Consider the following 17622-nt stretch of genomic DNA (forward strand, 5'->3'; position numbering starts at 1 on the left):
TTTATTATTTTTCGCCGTTGGAGATCTAAATCCAAAAACAGTTGACTACAGAATCAAGTCATCAACTAGCCAGAGCCGAGTCTGTAACTAGGTTTAGTGGGCCGGGTCAAATCTGTGTTGTATTCCCCATGGGCCACGGCAATCTAGTGAAATGGGCCTTTCTTCTCCTTCGAAAATGAGAAACCCAGTCTTGTCTGAGCTCAGTGTTGCAGTGACTCGGAAACTTTCACAGTTCACAGTTGAGCTCCATCTCCATGGCCAAGTATGTAATTTCGCAGCTATGATTCAACTCCGGCGGCACAGACTCTCCTTCTCCGAACCAAATGCTCAGGCGCTACTGCTTCCACCGCCGACGACTCCACGTGTCCAGAACCGGACTCCACTGGAAGCCCCGGGACGAGTACAAGCTGACCCGACCCGAATTGCTCGACCGGATCTCCCGCCTCCTCGTCCTCCAACGGTACGACGCCCTTAACAACCTCTCTTTTGAATTCTCCGACCAACTCCTCAACACCGTTCTCCGGAAACTGAAGCTAAACCCTAACGCCTGCTTAGAGTTTTTCAAATTGGCCTCGAAGCAACAGAAATTCAGGCCCAATCTCAAGTCCTACTGTATAATTGTTCATATTTTGTCTCGTGCTCGAATGCACGATCAAACCAGAGCCTATTTGAATGAATTGGTTGCTCTCTGTAAGAGTAATTATCCGGCTTTCGTGGTCTGGAATGAGCTTGTTAGGGTTTATAGGGAGTTTACATTTTCTCCCACGGTTTTCGATATGATTCTCAAGGTGTTTGCTGAACAAGGCATGACAAAGTATGCGTTACATGTCTTTGATAATATGGGCAAGTGCGGTAGGGTGCCGAGTTTGAGGTCTTGTAATTCTTTGTTGAGTAATTTAGTCAGGAGTGGTGAATGTCACACTGCATTGCTTGTTTATGAGCAGATAGTTAGGTTGGGGATTGTTCCGGATGTTTATACGTGTTCGATAGTGGTGAGAGCATATTGTAAAGAGGGGAGAGTGAGCAGAGCGGCGGAGTTTGTGAAAGAAATGGAGAGTTCGGGTTTTGAGTTGAATGTAGTGACTTACAATTGTTTGATTGATGGGTATGCTGGTCTGGGAGATGTTGGAGGAGCGAAATCGGTGTTGAGGTTGATGTCTGAAAGGGGAATTAAGAGAAATGTGGTGAGTTGTACACTGTTGATGAAGGCTTACTGCAAGCAAGGTAAGATGGAGGAAGCGGAGGAGGTGCTTCGCGGTATAAAGGAGGAGGAGCCAGTGGTTGTGGATGAGCGTGCATATGGTGTGTTGGTAGATGGATATTGTAAAGCTGGCAGAATGGATGATGCTAGTAGGATACATGATGAGTTGTTGAGGATTGGTTTGAAAATGAATACTATCATTTGCAACTCCTTGATCAACGGGTATTGTAAGCTTGGTCAAGTTTGGGAAGCAGAGGGAGTATTGCAGCGTATGAGATCTTGGAACTTAAAGCCAGATTCTTATAGTTACAATACCCTGATGGATGGTTACTGTAGGAAAGGTCAGACGAGTGAAGCATTGAAGCTTTTCGATGAGATGCCTGAGGGAGGAATCCATCAAACTGTGGTAACTTATAATACCATTCTCAAGGGTTTATGTCAAGCAAATGCTTTTGATGATGCTTTACACCTTTGGCATTTAATGTTGAAAAGAGGGTTGGCTCCTGATGAGGTTAGCTACTGTTCTCTGCTTGATGGGTTTTTCAAGAAGGAAGATCTTGACGGCGCTATAACTCTGTGGAAAGATATTTTGGCAAAGGGTTTTACCAAAAGCCGGTTTGCTTTCAATACAATGATTAATGGGTTATGCAAGATGGGGAAATTGGTTGAAGCGGAGGAGATCTTCGATAAGATGAAGGAGCTAGGATATTTACCTGATGAGATAACTTATAGAACCCTGAGTGATGGGTACTGCAAACTTGGGAATGTTGAAGAAGCTTTCAGAGTTAAAACTTTGATGGAAGGCCAGGCAATATTTCCTTCGATTGAAATGTACAATTCTCTCATCAGTGGTGTTTTTATGTCTAGAAATATAAGTAAAGTGATGAATCTTCTTGCTGAGATGCAGACAAGGGGACTATCCCCTAATACTGTAACATATGGAGCCCTTATCTCTGGTTGGTGCAATGAAGGGATGCTGGATAAAGCTTTTAGTTCATATTTTGAGATGATTGACAAAGGGTTTGACACCAATTTGTTTATTTGCAGCAAATTTATCAGTACTCTGTATAGGCTTGGAAGGATTGATGAAGCAAGTATTCTGTTGCAGAAGTTAGTACATTATGATCCTTTTCCAGTTCAAAAAGGTGATATTACACAACGCGAAATTCAAAAGTTTGCAGATTCTCTTGATGAAAGTGCTATAAGTGTCTGTCTTCCCAACAATGTATTGTACAACATTGCCATCTTTGGAATCTGCAAATCGGGGAAGGTTGGTGATGCAAGAAGATTTTTATCAGCTTTGTTACTTAGTGGCTTTTCTCCAGACAATTTCACATATTGTACCCTGATTCATGCCACTGCTGCTGCTGGTAATGTGAACGAGGCTTTCAGCTTACGAGATGAAATGCTGAGAAGGAATCTTGTTCCTAACATTACCACATATAATGCTCTTATAAATGGCTTGTGCAAAGTAGGAGAATTGGATCGAGCGCAGAGGCTTTTCTATAAACTTTGCAAGAAGGGGTTAGCTCCTAATGCTGTTACCTATAATATATTGATTGATGGATACTGCAGAACTGGCAATACTGTTGAAGCTTTTAAATTTAAAGACGAGATGATTCTAGAAGGGATTGTTCCCTCTATAATCACTTATTCTGCATTGATCAATGGTCTTTATAAGCAAGGAAATATGGAAGAATCTGTGAAGCTTTTGAGCCAAATGATCAAGGCTGGAGTGCAACAAAACCTAGTCAGTTATGTACTCCAGTTTAGTTGATAACACTACATTTGGGCTATTGATCTTCCAACTTCAGCAGCTTGTTGTTGAATGTGCATCTTTATGCTTTCCAATTTGGAGTTCTGACCACTGCAATTTGGAAGCCTGTTTGCGTTTTCAATATAATTCCTGACCAAGTGGTCCAGGTAATGTGCATGATAAGTTTACTCATCTATGATTTTAGTTTCCAACAATGCATTCACTTGGATGATTGCATCAATTGCAATTAAAAACTTAATTGACTGTGAGTTTTTTTTTTTTTTTTTTTTTTTTTGAGAAATTAACTATGAGTAGATTTTAACAGACCACGATATGGGTAGGCTCTGCAAGAGTTTTTGACAGTTTTAGCTGCAAAGTAGTGCAAGAGCATTGTCATGTGAGTTATAGATTACCTCCACATTTGCAACTTAGAGATGATTTCTATTAGAACTTTGTCAAGAAGTGAGAACCCACAATTGGAAGAAGATAAACTACTTGGCAGAGGAATACCAGAAGGTCTGAATGTGGAATCTCCTCCTCAGTACAGAAATGCATATCTTCCTATCCCAAGGTATATGATTATCCAGTTGACATCTTTGGTGTTTCTTTGATACTTAACCATGAATGTAAAGTCTTTCACAACTGTCAACTGTAAACATGTTGCAATCCCATTTCTCACCTTTATTCCTCAAGGGTTTGATTCCTTGGACCCACAGTCTTATGTTTCAACTAATATACTTTGAATCTATTTTGTTGGACCTGATTCATGTGATCACTCTGTAATCAAAATTGCCTGATGTTGCATCGTATCATTCATTTTAGAACTTCATTTGTTTCCCATTTGGGACTATCCTTTATATGTATTATAATGATGTCTTATGCAGGAAAGATCAGCAAAGAGTGTCCTTGATCTTTTGGGTGCATGCTGAGGTAAGTTTTGACCAACATTCGAGCTGCCTGACTTAAGTTTGACATCCAGAATGTCTCCTGCTGTAATGCAACCTGCTAATTTGATTTACAAGGTAAAAAGTTTACTCCTTTGAGCTAGTCCGGTTTAAATAATTCAATTATTTAAATATGTTAACTTTTTCAAGGCAATGTATTCTTGGTCCGTACAAACTATATGTAATTGGTTCTAATCTTTCATAAACTGATTGGGCTTAGGTTTATGAATTAATGCCTTGATAAGAACCATCTCATCTCTTTCCTATCTCTTTCACTAAATAAAGAATCTAATCAATGATCTATGAAAGTTTGTATAGATGCTACTGTTTCAAACTATTAGAATTTAGAGATGCCAATTAATCTCCTCTTCCTTCAAGTATATAGTCCATTTTTGGTTGGTCTTCGTTTTTTGTAGTTCATCTTTGATAGATTCCAGATTTCCAATAAGCCCTAACAATCTTACTGAATTTAGAACACCATCCATCTTGAGTCCAGAAATTTTACTGTGTCAAGTGGGAAGTATGTGGACTCTGCAATCATGACTCATGCAGAACGGTAAGATGTCAACCCCTGAAGCCTGAAGGTATGTTCATTTATATATGTGTGTGTGTGTGTGTACTTTTATTGCATTATTTACAGGAGCTCAATGTGACTTCTGAGTTCTGATACAAGTGTTCTCTGCTATATGGTCAAATGGGTTACAAACACGCTTAGGTCCAAAGTGTTGTTGTCGAAGTAAAACAATTTTCAGAAGAAGTGTAATAGGATTTACAGTCGATTGTGAATTGTGATTGGGTATATGTTTGAGCTCTGTCGTTTGAGTTCTATCATCTATGTGGAAGTATTTCTATCAAAGTGAGTTGGTCATTGGTTTTCCTTTTTTCTTCTTTCTTTTTTTTAAATCTTCTTTTCTTATTCTGATTTAGTATGCGGATGTTAAAAGCTAAATTAATTTTAGTAGACTGGTGTTTCCTCTTGACCTCATGAAAATGTGCTTCCATGAATTCATCGTGACATCAGAAGCCATAACTTTCTTAACTAGGATAAACAAAAATATTGACACCAAATCAAGACAGCTAATAGTATAAGCTTTCATTCTCAAAGGGAAAAAAAAACAATAAGAAGAAGATAATTATGTGGCATCTTTTAGTTATTTAATTATTGGTGTGAAGTATGCCTCATTTAAAGGCGTAGACTTACAGGCACCTCATGAAATTGACAGGCAGGAATTAAAGTTATGTCACATCCCGCATTGGCATTCAGCTCTGCGTATTGATATGGGGACACTTACATGTGAAAAAACAAAGGGAATTGCTATTTAGTTTCAGGTCTGCCACTCCAGTCCTACTGTAAACAGCATTTTGAGTGAGGTTGTTAGATGGTCTATAAAGCTTTCAGCTTCGTTTTGGTGAAGCAGCAAATTGACATGTAATAAGACTGTCCTTTGGATATTTTGGCGACTTGAAAATGTTTAATTACTTTGGTATCATGGTATTCTTGAATGCACTTTTATTAGTTCTGAACCTGTGGCTTGGATTCTTGGAATGATGGCATCCCACTTTATCATAGATCATATATGGGTCATGGACTCATGGTAGAAGGCAAAGTTGTATGAATTGTCGCTATAGATATTTTCTGAATCGTCATTATAAACCTAAACCAACCAAAGTATCACCACAGACTTCAATTCAAGCATCATTTCAATTTTCTAGTTCTACAAGTGGTCCTTGTACCATGGTCCGGTCGTGGTTACTCAACCTCATACGGCTCAGTGATCAATTTCTCTTGATGTCTACCGAACCCTAATTCTTTGGATCTATACCGATCTCAATTTTTTCTCGTCAAATTAATTGGAACGTTTTGTTGTTTCTCAGAGACTTCTATAATTTTTTTTTTGATCTTATACTCTTGAAAGGGCGATTTAGAATTGCGTCGGTAAAATGATAATCATCAATCAATCAATCATGCATGATTGCTCTAGAAGAGTACTTATCTACAATAATATCATCATGAAAGTCATTTACAATTCTTTTCTTAATTAAATAAAGTGAGATGCATAGTAGGAAAGCAGTGCTATTGGTAATTCTGCTACGTTATAATCGAGTTACATATCGAGTTATTTTTCCGTTATGTCACCGCTGTGTCAAAGCAAATGGAGTAGCCAATAGAGCACTCTTTATTAGTTGATTCTTGTTAGAATACATGTATTCTGTAGAGATTTCTGATATCATTTCAGGACATACTCTAGATGCTAATTGTAATCAGGAGTTTAGGCTAAACGTCCCCCTCCCTTGTATTCGGCAGTTTCATTAATCAAAGTTTGAGGACAGCCGCATCAGCCCTTTATCCAAAAAATAATAATAATAATAATAATAATAAAGTGAGAAAAGGAATATTTTTCCAGGTATAAGGTTTAAGGGTAGGTAGTTGTGACTTGTGAATGGCATATTGGCATTAATTTAGTTATCTACATGTCTTTGCTTACTTTAAAATGAAGAAATGAGTCTGAATAATTTTGTTGCAGATTTAGTTAACACCAGCAGAATATAGTTTGACCTAAACTATAATTGAAGATGATGATGCGTATAAAATTGAAACGAACCAATTCAGCATCATCATAGTTTCAGATTTCAGAATATGAATGTCAATGTCCAAATGGAAGTACCGTGGTGCATATTATTTGACTAATTTGGTTCTTATGGTTCGTTTAAAAGTCCAATAAGGTATAACCGTATACGGTACCATTTTCTATTAAGACAGACCTTTCTTGCTCTACCGACAACCCAGTATGTAGTCTAAACTCTAAACTACGAAATGTTGGTGATTAAAACTTACGAGTTGACAATTTCACTTGATTACTTATTTGAATATCATTCAATAAGAGTGATTTTATAATACAACTCGTCACTGTTAGAAATTCTCTTGGTAAAGCTGGGCACTTGGGCAGTTGGCTATAGTGTTCTGATTGACTAATTCCCAGTGCTCGATCAAAACTCATTCATTTACTTCAATAACAATTATTTTTAGTAAAAAGCAACTAGTTAATTAACTATTAATCTTTGAATTAATAATGGCAACCTAATACCTCTATAATTTTATTTCTAGTTATAAAATCAAACAAATCAGCTGGCAAATATCTTTCCAGCTGCTACGTGCACTTTAAGCAAACAAGCAAAATATGGAGATTACATTATTTGACTATATTTAGAGTTCAAATTAATCAAAACCCTGGTTTATGGTATTACACTCAAATCAATGCAATCAGAGTAATTAGAACGCTTAAAATTGCAAATTAACTTTGAAAGCAAACAGGTAATTTTGAATCCACTTAATTACATACTATCGACGGAGACAAAATATCAAAAGACAAACCAAACACTGTTTGATAAGAAAAATTAATAGCTTAGTCTAGTATTGACTGTGACTGATTGCTCAGTTGAAACTACAACATCTTTCTAAATCTAATGAAAGAGTTATGACCCTAGGCCTCCTGAAGTTTTGATGTTCATAGCTATCTAACACAGATTGATAGTTAGCCGGCCTATATATGATACTATGATTTTGTATAGGTGCGGATTAGGTGCCGTCGTCCATCCTCTCGCTTCAATTAAGCGCCGACGGCTGCGATACTCTTGCCTGATAGAGACCAAGCTTCGACCTTGAGCTTCTTCTTGCCGGTGGACTCGTCGGCTACGAGCTAGTTTACAGCTGACCTTGATGGTGAGTAAGGGCTCGCCGCCCAATCTTTAGACCTCGATCGCCGTGGGCTTCATCTTCATAGTGACGCCATCCGAGATACCCATAATCTCTATTTGGCAAGAGCAGCACCGCCGTCGGCGCCTGATGCAGCTGTGAGGATGGATGTCTGCACTTTTTCTGTTTTTTGTGGAAGTCCGCTTCTGAACGCCTCCGTGTGTGTGTGTATAGATACCTTTCCGTGAGGAATTCATTATTTTTGGTCATTTTAAGGGCTTGCTTATTCGATCAACTTTTCGATCATATATTGAGATCTCGACCGTTCAGTTCTTATGTTTATATGAGTAAATCACTTTTACAGATTTTCAGCTAAATTAATAACCGTAAAGTATCGAACTAGATTAAATCAATGGATGAACTAAATATGTCCAATATGAACTGTCAACTTATAATTGTAAATTACAGTTATAAATAACTTAATAATCATCAATTTGAATATATAGTAATTGAATAATGTTCACACGCACCTTCACCGGTAAAACTACGTACATTAAGAAACTTGATTGATATTATTTACCAAACATCATGAATTCGTCAAGCCACCCAAAAATAGCTCATTTTCTATACAGGGATTGATTACAGACTCTATATGATACAATTAATTTGAAGTATATTACACAATACAATGGTGGCAGAAGTTCATGAATTAGTCCATTTATTGCTTCTGTTTTTTCTGGACTAATTTTCTTGTTTTCTTTTGACACAAATTTTAATATGGTTGAGTTTGTACCTGTATAATCTACAAACGACATTACAAATGAATAATGATCTTTCTTCTTCCATGATCTACCTTCAATCAGATTCATCCGAGACTGATATATCGATCAGTAGCTTATCAATAATATGACAGATCACACGCCCAAAACGAACTGTTTCGGCTTCAATCTGCAAAAAAACATACATTTCATCCTCGATCCATCTCCGATTCTCTGAAATCAAGAGTCCAAAACAAATGGAGTTTCCAAGAGATCATAAGGAGCCCAGAGCGCGTCCAAAGGGCATGGCCTGTTAGCTTCCAATCTCGCCCACGGCTTCCCTTTTCCACTCCAATGCAAAAGACTCACCGAACCAGGATGCAAATTCCGGCAAAGCCCCCGGAAGTTATCACCACCGAGACCATGTTGGTTCCATCTGTGCTCCACAGGCGCTATTTTCCCGGCAAAAACTAGAAGAAATGGCGGCAACGAACCGAGCTCGTAGATTCTCATTCTCTTCTGCAGCTGCATCCACTCTTCTATTTTCGCGGTGTAGTCACCCCCTCTCCAGCGATCCAGATCGATCACCATCACGCCGGTGTTGAAGTAACAGGCCTTTCGGTCAGCGAACGTGAGCGAGAGAGAAGGATTGGACCAGAATGTAGTGGTGAAATACGAAGTGAAGTTTGCGTTGCAGTACTCCGGGGCGGCGAGGACGGTGCTCTCGTCGCCGAGGGGAATGTCCGCGAGCTTGGCAATGTCGTCGACCAGAATGAGATCGGAGTCGAGGTAGACGACTCGTCGTACGCAGAGGGGGAGGAGGTTGGCGAGGTAGCTACGTGCGTAGTTGAGAGGGCAGTCCAAGGCGGAGCGGATGGAGGTGGAGATGAGTCCCGAGACGTGGGAGTCGTCGAAGGGGTAGATTTGGAAGGTGAGGTAAGGGAAGGAGGAAGCAATAGTGGCGCGTAGATGGGACGCGTTGGCTGCAGCAGAGGCGACGAAGTGGAAGGCGACGTTTTGGGGACAGGAGGAGTGTTGGAGGACGGAGAGGATGGCAGCCATGGAGCCGCGGATGTAGGCGGTGTCCAAAGTCATTGCCACGTGAACGGCTTGGCGGGAACAGATCATGAAGTGGTGGTGGTTGTTATTGTTGTTGTCGTCTTCTTCATCGGGGTCGAAGTCGTCGTCGTGGACGGTAGTGATGGAAGGGCAGTCGGGGGAGTTATAGAACTGCGGAGCTTCTCTAAAATGATGGGCGGCGGCGGCGGCAGCAGCAGCGGTGGTGTTGGTATTTACATTGGTTGGAGTAGAGCAAGAGTGAATGGGAAAGAGAATGAGAGAGAGAATGAAAAGGAGAGGTAGCTTGGGATTAGGCGTGGGCATGGTTTTGAAAAGTGAAAAGAGAAGGAGTGAGGGAGAGAGAGAGAGAGTGAGATCTGTAGGTTAGGTTTAATACATGGGAGAGTTTTAAAGTAAGAAGACGCGTTTGAAAAGGAAGAGGGAATGGGAATGGGAACGGGAATAGGTGAGCTGGGTTATATGGGTGGCCGCCTGGATCTGCAGGGTTCAGGGCATGGAGGAATTGATTATAGAGAATGGGAATGGCTTAGCTTGGTCAAGAATATTTGTAGTTGGTGGGTTCACATTAGTAATGGTGACGAAGTAGTAAGTACCTGTCTTCTAGATTGGTTCATTTTGTACCTCCCACCTCTCTCAAGTGATCGGGTTCTTCGTTTTTGTAGCCATATAGAAACTGGACCCTAATGGTGGAATAATTATAACCATGTTTTATTATTTTCTACTTGTGAAAGACATTGCAGATCAACGTAGGCACGTGCTCTAATTCATGAGGCAGATGATTAATTAGGGATCTTGCTCATCACTTTCCTTTGCTTTCACTTATTTTCTGGTTAAGGATCTCTCTCGAATGTTGAAGCATCGCAGTCGGGGAAAACTATTTCTGAGCAACCAAGACAAAGCAGTTAAAAACCTAAAGGAACCAAAAGAAGAAAAGAAAAGAAAAGAAAAGAAAAGAAGGTTCATGCTTCGAAACCAAGTTATATGAAATTTAAAGATTAGATATAGTGGAAATATATCACTATGATCATATGCTAAATGAGTCATGGAAGCCCTGAAAAATAAGGCTTATTAATTGAACTACTTATATGGCCGAATCATCAGAGATATGCTTGTTTAATTTGCTTGTTTTTCAAAGATTTATACAGTGTGTTAAGAGTAGTAATTGATGTTTCCTCATTGTGAATCGATCGATCATATGGGATTTGTTTCATCCGGGCTACTAAACAACGATAGCTTTACGCGTCTAGCTAGTACTGCTTGCTCAATGCTCCATTATCAAGTAGCTAGGACTAGGATTATGGCTATCAAGTCATGACATGTCACCCCAAAAGTCTATGTTCATTGCGTCATTATCATCATTAATAACATTTGTCATGGTTTTGCACATACTCAAAATGATCTCGTCGCAAACAAGATTCAGATCTCAACCCGATCATCAGTTTTGAATTAATTGCGTTCAGCATTTCATAAGTACGGTGGACACCACGGTTGATCACCGACATCCCCATACGGCCATATATACGGTGGTGTGGGTCATGAGGGGAAACTTAAATGAAGGTCACCTCGCACATGTTAGCCAGAGACTAGAGACTAAGAATTAAGATGCATGCACATGGCTAGCCATGACGTTAGCATCATTACTAGCATATCCCACCAGTTCGAATTTTTATTTTTATTTTTTATTATTCCGTATTTTCTTAGAATACCTCTTTATCTTATGTGTCTCTATCGATTTATGATGTTAATAAAATTTTAATCTATAGGTTCTAAGATATTAGTTATTTCAATAGATGTTTTTAGTTCTTTCAAATTTGATGCAATAGCCAATAGGTTTAAGTCAACAACACATATTTTTATCTAATAGAGGCATCTATTTGGTACAAAAAATACTTTTATTTGGATTCCCAAGTTTATATCTCGTCGTTTGAAAATATATACAAGTACAATCTACAAAGACTTCGAAATAGATGATGAGAGATACGTCGGTGCTCGGTACATACAATAATCGTGTGCACTGCACCATTCAAATACGACTTCAAAGTCAAACTTTTTAATATTCCAGTGGTCTGACTTGACTTTCAGTCTTTCATGCCTCGTCTTGTTTTGTATATCTTAAAAGTTAAAAGTTAAAACCTTGTGCTTTGTCTAAAAAAAAAAATTAAAACCTTGTGGTAGAATTTACCTATAGATAGAGCTCTAAATTCATCGAGTGAGGCCCAATTAAGGAGGCTCCAGTGGCCCAATTATTCGCCTGTATTTTGCTCTTTTTCTTCTGGACGTGTCTTGTTCATTCGATCTGTCCCATGTGATGCTGAGCACGTCACTTGAATTATTTCTTTCTGGTTCTGACTCTTGAACACACACCAATCAAATACACAACGTGGGAATCCAAAACTACAAGAACCACATTTGAAATATCTCGAAAATTCTTCTATATACGACGGTACAAGTTCACATACGCTAAATATATAATCTCAATCGTCCATATGTGGAGTCCGTTATTTATCACTCAAAACCGTCCAATCTCAGCGGTGCGTGCATCTTCACGCCGTGTACCGAAGACTCTCCTTATGAACTTCATGAAAACGAAGGATGTCTCAATGTCCTTGATATCTTGGGGTCTTTTTCATAAATAGTCTCACTCTTAACAAACTAATGGCTTCACTTGGTTTCGATGACAATGCTCAACTACTTTATGCAAAACTAATTAACTAAAGAACCAACTTGCTGTGGGAGAGTTGATGAAAGAGGCTGGTCCCTAAACTGTTGTCCACAAAACTTCCCTGGAACTTCCTTTTTCAGGACTCATTGACGTTTTTCATCGCATTCTATCACACCCAATGTATAATGCCCACCGCCTCAATCACAATAAAGCTCAACAAATGAAGACTCTTTATATCAAAGGTCAGTTCAGATGTGAAGAAAAAACAAATTATACTTGGTGACACCAAAAAGAGAACAAGAAGCAAAAAGTTTGATGCCACCTTAATGGGGTGTGGAGGTGGCCTAAGCTAACATGCAAGAGTTGCACATGGAAAAAGAGTAGATGCCCAACAGCTGATCAATCCACATGCTCACATAAAGGTTAATGTCGCCAGCCTATAATTAGTTCAACACTTCAACCAATCAAGGGGCCACAAGCAACACCTTTTAAAAAGCATTGATCAATGATCACATCACTCTTTTTCTTTGGACTGAATTGATCACATCACTCGGAAGATTAACTAAAGCTCGATTGAAAACAATTTCAAAACTTTACTAGCAAATAAACGATGCATCTTAGGACAACTTTGGTACAAGTATCATACGTCAGGGTAGACATTCCATGACAATCCAATCTAATGCTCCCTCAAAGCCATACTTGAAAACAAAATAAACCACTTACTGTTTGAAAACAGGAACTCACCTCAACTACTTCAGCAGTCCTCCTAATGCATCTGGTTTATGGATGCTAGGCAAATACTGATCATTTTCAAAATGAGGAAAGTGAATACAAATTGTCTTTGTATTGAATACAAATTCACTTGTATACAAAATTCTCGTCAGTCATACAAAATGCTCTAGTTCACTAAGAATATGATACTTTAACAGCACAAATGTAGTTCATAGTGCTCTATTCCCCTTATATAGGCATAATAACCACACCCTCAAGAAAATGCCAGGGCAAAGAAAAAATTCAGCAACCAAATGATTCGGAAAAACAAAGACTATGCAGGAGAAAGAAAAATTGTGACTACAAAGTGCATTCTTACCTGCTGCAACATATTCCATGCCTCCGCACTACTGCATTGTGTGGAGAGAGCTGATGCCATGAGCGATGTTGCAGAAAAGAGCAGGCTCTGTGTGCGTGTGTGTGAGACAGAGAAATAAATGCAGCAGAGTATCTGGAAATACAATTATCATATCATGTAAGCCATAACTGACATGCCAATGAGACATACAAATGACAAGCTACAACAAAACTGAAAATGGTAAAATATGAACAGTTTCCCCATTGTCAGAAACAATAAATATAAACTAGCAAATATACAAACACCCTAAACATCCAGTTTGAAATGGATAGCATATTCAATCTATTGCCACAAAAGAGCCATAAGAGCACAAGCTACAACAAACATAATCAACATCTTCAGGTAATAATCTTGAACTGCAGCTGGACGACCCACACGAGGACCCGGTCGCAAATTGTATCTATGTCCATGGGGGCCATGAACTGTATTATGAAACCCATGATGAAATCCAGCACTTGTACCATACACGGGAGCATCAGGAAATCCATGCATCTGAAAATTTAACAAAGATGGGAAAAGGCCACCAAAAGCTGCAGAGAAGGTGAAATTGCCAAACCTTGTTGTGGTTGCAATTGGTGGAGCAAACCCTCCCAAACCTCCCATGAATCCAAACCCACGTTGGGCGAAATGGTTTTGTTCTGGTGGAGGAGCTGTTTCAGGCCTTTGCCCCGCTGGACGATTTGGAATATTAACTCCAGGAATTGACCTTGATCTTGGGTCAGTAGATGTCTTTCCCCTACCATACAAGGGGACCAAACTCTCCTCCTTCACGACGGCTTTGCAAACAGGGCATTCCTGAGAATGGGAGTGAATGTGGAGCCATTTGTAAAGGCACGGCCAGCAGAAAAGATGGCCGCATAGGGTAACAATTGGGTCTTGGGCTAAGTCAAAGCAGATATTGCATTCGAAATTACCAGCATCCCCGTTATTAGCGTTACTGCTGGAGAAAGAAGGCCCTTGTGATTGGGATGGCCTGCTCGCTGAATCCCCAAAACCACTTGCCATACCTGGAGGACAACCTCTTAAACTCGAATCACATATATCATACAGTATATCAACAACAGCCATTGCAACATCTCAGTTACATTGAACTAGATCAAAAGAACATAATCGGGCAAGCCCTAGTTACCCAGAAAATATAAAACCCTACACAACAATTGAACAAACTTCACCCACCAAATACTATGGGATCCAAAATCAATTATTCTTTCGAAATGATGCGAACTCTGGTGATTCTATTTAGTTACAAGTACTGGGAATAATCAACGAATGGTTTTACTTAAATCTCAATTTTCTCTCTTCCTGAATATGATCACAAATATTACGAATTCAGCCTACAAAGATCTACAGCATGCGAGCAGAAACACAACGTCTCAGCAATCGATTTGAAATTTACTTTTCGTCAATTCTCAGAATCCAATCATGAGCAATCCAGAAACAAATTGAAAACAAGCAATAGAAATCAAACAATCGGATCAAGGAGATGAACTACTGACCTTTACATAGAAGGAGGAGTAGAGCTAGTCAAAACGAGAGTAGGGGCGAGAGAGAGAGAATATGGTCGACGGAGAGATTAGGGTTTGGGTTTGGTGATTGGTCAAGATGCGAAGCGAAGCAATGTTGACGCGCTTGGAGATCTCCGGGGAGGGAAATTGTTTTTTCTTTCCCACCTGGCAATTTTTTAATGGTGGATAATATTCTGGTCCTCACTTCATACGTTTAGCCGTCTCATAGATTTTGCCTTCCTTATATAAATCAACGAATTCATCAACAGTGTTACTGTCTACGTCCATACAACTGGTATAGGGGTCATTATTTGGCCCTTAGGCCCTAAACCCGCCCGGTCCGTAGGGCCGAAGTCCAACTAGGTCCTTGCATTAGGGCGGGCCGGCCCGACCCTTTTTAAAATAGGATAGGGTATGGGCCATGAGAATGAAACCCGGCCCAGCCCTTTAGGCTCGCCCAAATAAACCCTAATAATTTTCTATTTATTCTATTTTTTAATTATATTTCTCTTTTTTCTATAATATGCAATTTATCACTTTCTTTGTAATTGATTTCTTAAGCTTTGTTTTCTTTAGTTTTTTATTTTCTTTGTTACATAACAATTAATATTAGGAGATTTAGAGAGATAGTTAATTGAATATAACTACCTTAACTAATATTAATAAATGTTATAAGTTAATTCATACCCACACACACATATTAAATATGATCAACTAAAAATAATGTCTTATATTACCTATATAACCATTGAGTCACATTTTGAGGAAAAAAAAATAATGTAAGTTTTTTTTTTATTAAATAAAATAAGGCCATTTTCGGCCCTATTCGGAAGGTCGGCCTGACCCGGCCCTTTCGGCCCTAATAGATTGGGCTTTTAGGGCGGGTAAGGATTAACATATTTAAGCCCCGGCCCTAAATTTTGTTGACTTTGATTAGGCCCGGCCCGGCCCGACCCTAAGCTCTAAAATTTAGGGTAGGGTCGGCCCTAACCAGGCCCATGATGACCCCTAAACTGATACAAGAAAAATTGTCTCCCGTAAATCTTCACCTCATGAAAATTGTACTTTATTAAAACAAAACAAATATACACACACACATATATCTTGTACTTTATTGATGTTAGGTTACAACAAGAACCATCTCATTTATTGATTTTGTACTTTATTGATGTTAGGTCATAGAAGATGTTGTGGCTCTCTCCAAAACCTAGCCGCTTGGGCTATGGTACTCCATTCCGGCGATCGCCTCTGGTCTCTGCCCTAAGTGGCGACTGGTTCTCCACGCTTTGCAGTCTAGTACCTGCATTCCAGTGTTGCTTTTTTTTCCAATGATTGCTCAACCACGCCCAACTCCTCAATCATGGAAACTCGATGAGAATAAGGGGGATTGCCAAGCAGATCTGATCGAGATTGGGAATTGACACACTTGGGATCCAGGTGTGCGAATCAGACCGAGGAGAGGGCGACTCAAATCTTCGATCGATCACAACGGAACCTTCAAGTCTCCGTGGTCTGGGCATGGAGATCTAGTCGGATTCGTATGGGCTAGCTTGATGGATGAGGCGGCGCGTCATTATGCGTAAACTGAGAGCAAGGTGGTGACAGGGGGTGTGCAACGTCTTGCAGGGTCAGTGAGAAGATTGACGACATCGACAATGGAATGGCAGGCCGATCTTGCTATGAATCTACTGCCTGAGGTTATGAGGCAGATCATGGAGGAGAGCGTTGAGCCGACCCACGAGTCTGACCGTGCAGTGGTAGTGGCAATGAAGGTACGGTGTGCGGACGGGAGAGGCAGCGACGATGAGGCTGCAGATTGGGTGCCCTTTTTGTGGTTGGGTGCCCAAATCAGTTTTGGGGCCCAAGTCCTTGTTTAGGCCCAAACCAATCTGGGTGCCCGAAGCCCCGAACATAGCACAGTTTTGGGGCCTGATTGGAGATGGGCATGGAAGTGGACTCAGCTATGTGCTCTATGTTGGACTCGGGCTATCTCATGGGCCCAATTGATGGACTCTAACTCTCTAGGGTATCGTATTTGGGATCCTGGAGGTTTACTCAAACAGAATCCGAGTATGTTTAGCACCAGTGATACTATTGGATCTTCTGGAGTATAGTAGTACTAAAGGAGGATTCAAGCTATTCTATAATGAAGGAGCATGAAACATCAAATGAGTGGACCTATCTCTATGTACCACTGTGAGTACTACCACATCTTCTTGTTCTGTCTGTACATGGCAGTGGAAGGGTATGTAATGGCCACTCTGGCCTTAGGCTAAAACAAATTTCTAGAAATTTGATAACACTCCACGAATGCTATCTGGATGTGTTACAATATGATTGTAACTCAACTCTATTGAGTTTCTATCTATAAAGTTATTTCCTTGATAAAAAATAAAAATAAAAAATAAAAAAAAAACCATCTCATTTATCTAGACTTTTCAAAAAAAAAAAAATCTCATTTATTAGAAAATTTTATGTTTTAGAGGAATCTTGTATTGTTTGAGAGTGAGTTTTCACTAATTAAAAAAAATTAATTTAACCGGGCACGCTCTGTGCAATTTATTTGGACTTGAGTATTGTTTATTTTTTGTCCTATTGTTTTTTCAAATTGATCAGTCTCCCACAGTGGATTTGGGAAACCTCCAAAGTCAGGGAAAGAGCTACCTCTCTCAAATCATTTCATGGTGAGAAGGCTCAACTCCTGCAGACCTGTTAACATCGACTCGTTTTGGAGTGCGGTCCAATCAATATGGAGGCTGAACGGCACAGTGACGTGCAATCCTGGACGGACAGATTTCTGTTCACCTTCTCCAACAAGTGCAACATTACCAAAGACCCTGGTGCTTTCAACCCACCATGATTCTCTTGAATGATTACGAAGGCTTTCCTGATA

At 39.7% G+C, this 17622-nt stretch overlaps 3 protein-coding genes across 15 annotated transcripts; 1 reads left to right on the forward strand and 2 right to left on the reverse strand.

Annotated features, from left to right (window-relative positions):
* The first annotated feature begins 167 nt into the window (after nt 1–167).
* Nucleotides 168–5416, forward strand: LOC112174116 (putative pentatricopeptide repeat-containing protein At1g19290). Of its 11 annotated transcripts, none has more exons than XM_024311818.2 (5): nt 168–3124; nt 3283–3528; nt 3842–3979; nt 4375–4485; nt 5125–5415. In XM_024311818.2, the coding sequence occupies exon 1, from the start codon at nt 324–326 to the stop codon at nt 2976–2978; it is 2655 nt and encodes an 884-aa protein (XP_024167586.1). In that variant the 5' UTR covers nt 168–323; the 3' UTR covers nt 2979–3124; nt 3283–3528; nt 3842–3979; nt 4375–4485; nt 5125–5415. The 11 variants fall into 11 exon arrangements, with proteins under 11 accessions (XP_024167586.1, XP_040364011.1, XP_024167591.1 ...); XM_040508077.1 differs by having other exon boundaries at nt 4375–4457; nt 5125–5414; XM_024311823.2 differs by having other exon boundaries at nt 4398–4485; nt 5125–5414.
* A 2728-nt stretch (nt 5417–8144) lies between these two features.
* On the reverse strand, nt 8145–10066 carry LOC112173587 (probable galacturonosyltransferase-like 1). The gene has a single exon (XM_024311248.2). The coding sequence runs from the start codon at nt 9734–9736 to the stop codon at nt 8594–8596; it is 1143 nt and encodes a 380-aa protein (XP_024167016.1). The 5' UTR covers nt 9737–10066; the 3' UTR covers nt 8145–8593.
* Nucleotides 10067–12405: 2339 nt separating this feature from the next.
* On the reverse strand, nt 12406–14947 carry LOC112173165 (E3 ubiquitin-protein ligase RNF185). Of its 3 annotated transcripts, none has more exons than XM_040508109.1 (4): nt 14721–14947; nt 13781–14231; nt 13186–13317; nt 12406–12895 (listed from the first exon to the last, which is right to left on the reverse strand). In XM_040508109.1, the coding sequence occupies exons 2-4, from the start codon at nt 14227–14229 to the stop codon at nt 12862–12864; spliced, it is 615 nt and encodes a 204-aa protein (XP_040364043.1). In that variant the 5' UTR covers nt 14230–14231; nt 14721–14947; the 3' UTR covers nt 12406–12861. The 3 variants fall into 3 exon arrangements, with proteins under 3 accessions (XP_040364043.1, XP_040364042.1, XP_040364041.1); XM_040508108.1 differs by lacking the exon at nt 12406–12895 and adding an exon at nt 12916–13079; XM_040508107.1 differs by lacking the exons at nt 12406–12895; nt 13186–13317 and having other exon boundaries at nt 13372–14231; nt 14721–14945.
* Between the last annotated feature and the right edge of the window lie 2675 nt (nt 14948–17622).

Source organism: Rosa chinensis, chromosome 6 (genome assembly GCF_002994745.2).
Source record: "Rosa chinensis cultivar Old Blush chromosome 6, RchiOBHm-V2, whole genome shotgun sequence".
NCBI classification, from domain to species: Eukaryota; Viridiplantae; Streptophyta; class Magnoliopsida; order Rosales; family Rosaceae; genus Rosa; species Rosa chinensis.

Coding starts and splice junctions, on each gene's coding strand:
- LOC112174116 (XM_040508075.1), top strand. CDS start 324: ATGCTCAGGCGCTACTGCTTCCACCGCCGACGACTCCACGTGTCCAGA.
- LOC112173587 (XM_024311248.2), bottom strand. CDS start 9,736: ATGCCCACGCCTAATCCCAAGCTACCTCTCCTTTTCATTCTCTCTCTC.
- LOC112173165 (XM_040508107.1), bottom strand. CDS start 14,229: ATGGCAAGTGGTTTTGGGGATTCAGCGAGCAGGCCATCCCAATCACAA.